General features: G+C 33.8%; 1 protein-coding gene and 1 pseudogene across 1 annotated transcript; both read left to right on the top strand.

Annotated features, from left to right (window-relative positions):
* The first annotated feature begins 447 nt into the window (after nt 1–447).
* Nucleotides 448–1,089, top strand: LOC137819768 (uncharacterized). Its single transcript, XM_068623746.1, has 2 exons — nt 448–625; nt 702–1,089. Exons 1-2 carry the CDS (start codon nt 455–457, stop codon nt 888–890), a joined length of 360 nt encoding a protein of 119 aa, XP_068479847.1. The 5' UTR covers nt 448–454; the 3' UTR covers nt 891–1,089.
* A 579-nt stretch (nt 1,090–1,668) lies between these two features.
* Nucleotides 1,669–6,532, top strand: LOC137818933 (GDP-Man:Man(3)GlcNAc(2)-PP-Dol alpha-1,2-mannosyltransferase-like; annotated as a pseudogene).
* Nucleotides 6,533–7,056: the final 524 nt, after the last annotated feature.

The following is a 7,056-nucleotide window of genomic DNA, read 5'->3' on the forward strand; positions in this document are numbered from 1 at the left end:
TTAATGTATTTAGAATTAAAATTATATTTTTTTTAGTTTATTAATTTTTTTATATTTTTTTTACTTTTAAAATGATATTAGATAAAAAAATAAAAACAAAATGGTGTTATATAAAAAAATAAAAATAAAAGGATGATAAATAAAAAAAATAAAAATAAAAAGGTGATAAATGAGAAAATAAAAGTGTAAATAACGGTGGAAAGTGACTTTTTGAGGATATTAAACTAATAATCATACAAACAAATGGCAAAGTTGTTGGACAGTGTAAGAGATGTTGATTTCTCTGCATACACAAAAGTCATGTCTGCATTGCAGATACATGCAAAGTCTGTCCCGTCTACATTTAATTTTGAACATAGAATTCTTAACACATTGATACTTATAAATAGAGCGCTCTTCCTACAGAGCTCTAAAAATATTACCATCTGTAAAGAAAAATTTGGGAAGTGTAGAAATGTGTGGGAGTGACAAAAAGAGGGTTTGTTCTTGTTCATGTTCAAAGAAGAAGAAGAAGATGAAGCATGAAAAAATACCTCTTCCTGATCTCAATTACCCTCCTCCTCCGGATGACCACCACCGACATTCATCATCATCTTCTTCTCCTCCTCCTCCCAATTACGATAAGGTTCCACACTTCTCTCTGTAAATATATGCCATGTTTTCATCTTACTTAGATTCCATTCATTACTTAATTATATCAGCTTCAGCTTCTGGGAGCTGCTCGTCAACACAGTCCTGCTGCTGCTGCTGCCTCTAGGAAGCGTAAAATGGAAGAGAGTGAGAGTAGCTCTCACTGGATCAAAGCATGCTGGAACAAGATCATGAATCATATAACATCCAATCCCAACAAGAAGAAGAGGGATGAGCCAGCAAAGGAAGAAGAAGGATGAGCTAGCACAATAACTCTCTCATTATGCATGTTGTTTCAGTAATCGTTTCGTTCTTTCGTTTGTTTCCTTGGTGTTGTGTGTGATGTTGCAGTAGGCAAAGTTGCTGTGTGTTATAATAAATGCAGTGTTTTTATATACTCTCCTTTTATAACTATTTGTTAAGACTTTATTGACTTTGTTGTGGGGCAAATATATTAAATAAAACTCATCTTCAGTTTATACTGGAGCAAGCAGATTATCTCATATCAATTTTATTGCTTTTAGTTTTGGTCTGTTTACTTTTTTCTTTTTTTTCTTGGGAGTTACTTTCTGCATCCAATAATTTAAAACCAAACTTCTATATAATTTGAAAAATTCATTTTTATTATTTTTAAATTATATTCCATAATATATAATACAAAATATAATAAAAAATATATTTTGGGTTGTATATATCAGAAAAAAAAAATTGTATATTTTAGATTATACATCTTAAAATATAACTTTTTTATTTTAGATTGTATTTCGGTATGTTTCGAAATGTACAAATTGAAATCTAAAAAAATTTACTAAAATTTATAATTTGAAATATATTTTTTTTAGTTTTTTTATATTTTTTATAATTAATTTTGAAATGTAATTAATTTATTTTAAATAGTATTTTTTTGTATTTTAAACATAAATAATTTGTTTAATACAAATATTTTTTTTAAATCATATATAATATCTAATATATTAATGATACATATTTTTACAATATCTTGGTAAATTTAAATACAAAATTAATGTATATTGGAAAACTTTTTAAGAAAGCGGTCCTCCTTGACGATAAAAGATGAATTCCTCGTTGGATCCAATTTGTTGAACGATTATGAAGCTTTGAACATCTGCCACTGCAAGATGTTGACGATGATCATCGTTGCGCTCATCACGGCCATGCTTTTTGGATTCTGCATTGCTCCAGTCAACGGCAGACGGAGGAGGAACAGAGCCGTCGGGTTCTTCCATCCGTACACTAACGACGGCGGCGGCGGGGAGAGGGTGCTCTGGTGCGCCGTCAGAGGCATCCAAGAGGAGATCCCTGACCTTGACTGCTATATCTACACCGGCGATCATGACGCCACCCCTCAATCGCTGATGGCTCGAGCCCTCGATCGCTTTGGGGTCACGCTCCTCTCTCCTCCAAAGGTACCTTCTTTTCTTAATCTCTTATCTGGGTTCTTATTTTTTTCTGTTTTTGGATTGTGGGGTTTTGTTCATCTTTCGTTTTCATTGTGACTTCGTATAATTTGAAGTGGGTTTTTCAGTTGTAGTAACGATGAGAGAGTGGAATATTATAGAATGCTTTTCTGGGTTCGTAAGTGTATACTTTGTGTATTTTAGCATATTACTCAACCGTGGTTGTTATTTTATCTTTCAACTACTCCTCTTGTTGGTTCGGTTATTACTGCACTCATAACTCATGAATTTAATGTACTTTATTTTCTGCTAGAGAATGAGTGGATTAGGATCAATGGATCTAATTTTCCTTCTATAAGCTCAGGTGAAGCATTGAGTTTACTTCAAAGTCTTCACAACATTGATGATGTATTCTATTTTGTTGGGTGGATCAAACAACAGGACTTTCCCTAGTATCACGACCGCAGCAAAGAATTCTGAAGTAGTTTGGGGTTTAGGTGGAAGGAAAATTATGGGAATAGATTTGGTAAGCGTGTGGATAAAGGGTTTGTCTGGGATAGTCCATCGTGGTCCCGTGGATTAGAAATATGAAGTGATCAGAGCTGTACTCTTGGAAGAATGACTCAAAGAGGTGTTCTGTTTTAGTACAGTGGTGGACCAGAAGATATTTTATGAATGAACTGAACTATGTTCAAATTTACATAGACGTTCTGTTTTTATATTCCCAGGTGATTCTAGAATTGTCTGGAGCCTCACGTTGCTCAATCAAGCATTTATTGTTTTGCTAAAGTACCTAAAACACCAATGATGTAGATTCTAAGGCTCAACTATTTAAGCTCTCAGTTTACAAATAAGGGCCTGATTATCTGGAAAAAATAAAACAAGAGAGGCCATTCCTGACAGCTTTGCTTGTTGTTGGACTATTTTGATGATAGAAAATACGGAATACTGAAAGCCAATACTCTTTATTTACAACCATAAGTTGCAAACTGATCTCAGACCTTTGGCTCTTCTTGAACTGTATTCCTCACTTTTAGGTGGAAGTGAGCCAGAGAAAGGCTGTAAAACATGGAATTGCTTGCTTAGCAGGTTTAGCAGACGATAGGAAGGAGGGGATGAGGGATGATTTAGCCATGGAATAAGATAATGTGATGATTATATAAAATAAACTTATATTGTTGTAATGGTATGGTAAGCAGCATTTAATTTTTTGGCACCAATTGTGCAAGAATATACTTGATTTGTTTAAAAGCTTAAACCTGTTTATCTTGTTATCCTGGTTTTCAGGTGGTTCATTTGTACAAGAGAAACTGGATCGAAGAAACCACTTATCCGCACTTTGCAATGATTGGTCAAAGCTTACTCCTTTATATTACTTTGACACAAGTGGATATGCTTTTACATATCCATTTGCCTGGTTGTTTGGATGTAAAGTTATTTGCTATACACCTTATCCTACAATCAGTTCAGACATGCCATCTCGTGTTCGTGAGCGCAGCTTGATGTATAATAATGATGCCTTAATTACAAATAAGGTTTGACTTCTTCTAACTATCGGATTTGTACATTTTGTTGCCACTTATAGTCTAGTCATACTTCACAAGCTTTCCTCACCTGTTAAATGATATCAGTTATGTCATTTCAATATGCAATAAATTTGAATATTATTCCCTATCCAATTTGTTTTGCGCCCAAGGTTAGAAGGGAATCAATCATTTTAAAAGTATTTTGGTATAGAAATTGGTAAAGTTGAAGCTTTTTCATGTGAATGGTCACCTTGGCATGCTTCCCCATACCCTTCAGTGCATACACCCTTCTATGCTATAATTTGCATTAAATTCACACTCTATTTTGTCTCTTTCATGTTTTAAGTAATCTAACAGTTGTTTTTCTTTTCTTGCAGTGTTTGGCTTTCAAGATGCAAGATAGTCTATTATACATTCTTCAGCTGCTTGTATGGGATTGCAGGATCATGTGCAGACCTGGCTATGGTCAATTCATCTTGGACCAAATCCCATATTGAAAATCTTTGGAGAGTTCCAGATTGTATTAAGCGAGTTTATCCTCCTTGTGATACTTCTGGACTCCAGGTTTGCAATTTGTTATTTATAGTCCTAGAAACGTTATTATATTATCTAGTTCATGTTTTGCTTATTTCTTTGGGTTGGGTGGATAGCTTTCCTATATTGCTTGTTACTTTGTGGCACTGAAGTCTGTTATGGTCTGTTTCTTCTATGTTTCCTCCTGGTGTAGTATGTGTATCTTTACCAAATGTTTAAAACATGAATTTAATGTCAAGTCTCAATACGAGGATGATACTATGTGTGTTTGTGGTCTTTTTTACATAGTTTGGTAATCACCAAGGAATTCTAACAGGTGAGCAATATAAACAGGTACTTCCCTTGGAAAGATCAACAGAAATTCCTGTAATAATATCTGTTGCACAATTTCGACCGGAGAAGGTGGGCATATTCCTATCAATCCTGTGAACAAAAGGTACAACCTTTTTATGTGGCTCGTTTGAGCCTTTGTTGGTTAAAACCAATTTGACATTTTTTTCATTCAAATGCAGGCACACACTCTCTAACTACAGGCTTTTTCAGCTGCCATTAAGAGATTAGATCCTACCTTGCCAAAAAATGTTTAATACCATTTAGACTGCAAAATTGGGTTAGAGGGAGCTAGCTCTAAACAACTATTGACAAGTGTTTACGAAATGGAAAGAGAATTATAGTAAAAACAGAGCAAAAGCTAATGTTTCACTGAAGAATCCATAGAAATTCTCTGCAAAAAACTGGGATCTTGATTGCCCTTGGTTAGCTATGATCCTATTCCCAACATGCTCAGCTCCTTACGTGGGAAAGGATTTGTTGAAGTATGCAGTAATTGTGCACTACGTGCCAAGACTTCTGCGGATCTACTTTTTATTCAAAGAAGTAACAAGCACTTCTGGCATATTGACTGAGACAGCATGGGCTGGAGCAGCTTACAATCTTTTTCTCTACATGCTAGCAAGTCATGTGAGTTGATTTTGTCACTTACGTTCATAACACTTACCTATGTTCCTAATAATCATACTATGTTTTATGAGCATCAACTACCAGGTGGTTGGAGCTTCTGGTATCTGTTTTCAGTAGAATCAAGGGTGAGGTGCTGGCGCAAGCAGCTGAAGAATACTACTTTCTTTCATGAATCCTACCTTAGCTGTGAATCTTACAATTCTACTGTTCAATCATTTCTCAATCACTCTTGCCCTATCACTGATCGACAAAACATTGGAGACCTGGAAGCTTTCAATTTTGGAATGTTCATAGAAGCTCTAAAGTCTCGAGTGGTAGAATCAACTACTGATTTTCATCACAAGTTCTTCTACTGCTTTTGGTGGGGTTTGCGCAGTCTAAGGTAGGTCAATAATCTTTTCTACTGATACTCTTGACTGCATATGCAACATTCCCATTTTATAAACTTAGGAACTTAATTTAATCTACCTGTGTTCTTAATTTTGTTCCCAACTTTTCTATCTAATTGCCTATAGTTAGTGCATGTTTAATTTGAACCTCGGATCATATCAAACATAACTCAAGCTTAAATCCGTGCATCCAAATCCATGCAAGCTGAAAGCATAGTACAACCTAAAGATGGAGGCTAAAAGCATGCAAAAGTCATATTTGTTTTGTGATCTTTTGCAGTTCAGTTGGGCAAGGTCTCGAGACAAGTACTTATGTAGGGGAGATAATCTTTGCTCTCTCCATTGCTGTCTCTGGATTGGTTCTATTTGCATCACTTATTGGAAACATGCAGGTAATTCTATGAGATAAGATAATAGACAAGAGAATAGAGTGATCTTGTATACATTGGTGTATTTACACCTCCCTAGTCATGGATACAGTGTAATTCATGAGTCTTTATTTTTCATTTTTTGCAAATTAAAGGCCAAACAGACAAAGGGACAGATTTTAAACCTTATAGAGGAAACAATTTTTTCATGAATTTTGAGTGTTATAGAAGAGTTAGTTTCATTCTCCCACCCTTGTCATTTGTTGAATTCATGGATTCGGTACTGTGTTGGTTATTGTTGCAGAAATATCTACAATCTCCCACTGTCAGAGTTGAAGAGATGAGAATCAAAAGGCAGAGAGATTGTTGCGTGAAGCAGAAAAAAGGATTCAAAATTTGGAGAAAGAGGAAGGGTCCTCACCAAGCTTTGTAGCCACTGTATATACATCAAGGTTTGCATCAACTGCATTGCGCCACCTGAGAAGTGGTAAACGCACCAGAGTGCCACAGGAAAAACTAGTTTCTTAAGAAAATTTACAGCAAAACTTGTTGTGATTTCACTTCTGTGCATATTCAACATGCATGTCCTTAGCAATTTTGTCAGCATATGTAAGTAGCAAGTGGTGTTAAGGATTTCTTATATGACAACATTATGTGCATAATCTTATTCTAATCAGTTTATATATTCTAGTATTTTCTTTGATAAACTACCTTGTGTTTTGTCTCTGTTCATGATAATAATACATTCACATCTTAAGATGATTATATATTATATGTTTTAGAAGTGCATTATGGTTGTTTTGAGAAAATGATTATGTTATATGTTTTGTTATGTTAACATCTTGGTTAAAATCATGTTAAATTTGATTTTTTTTAATATTTTTTATTATAGTATACTTTCCATTACCTTTATATGTCTAATTTAATAATAATAAATTAATTTGAACTAAAATGAGTATTATTGTTTTCAAAATTAAATTAAGTACTATTTTGAATAAATGAATTTGAATCTTTAATGGTCAAACTAGTTGCTAAGAAAAATATTTTATATTCCACATCTTTTTTCCCTAATTAATAAATTTATTATTTATTTCAATTCTAAAATGAAATACGAAATATTTAGTCATATTTACATAAATAAATTATGACATTTCCTTAAAATTATTATGCAAGTTAATAAAGATACGTTATCTTATACAATTTCGTCATTTATGTTTACTAATTAGTTAAC

Source organism: Phaseolus vulgaris, chromosome 10 (genome assembly GCF_000499845.2).
Source record: "Phaseolus vulgaris cultivar G19833 chromosome 10, P. vulgaris v2.0, whole genome shotgun sequence".
Taxonomy (NCBI): Eukaryota; Viridiplantae; Streptophyta; class Magnoliopsida; order Fabales; family Fabaceae; genus Phaseolus; species Phaseolus vulgaris.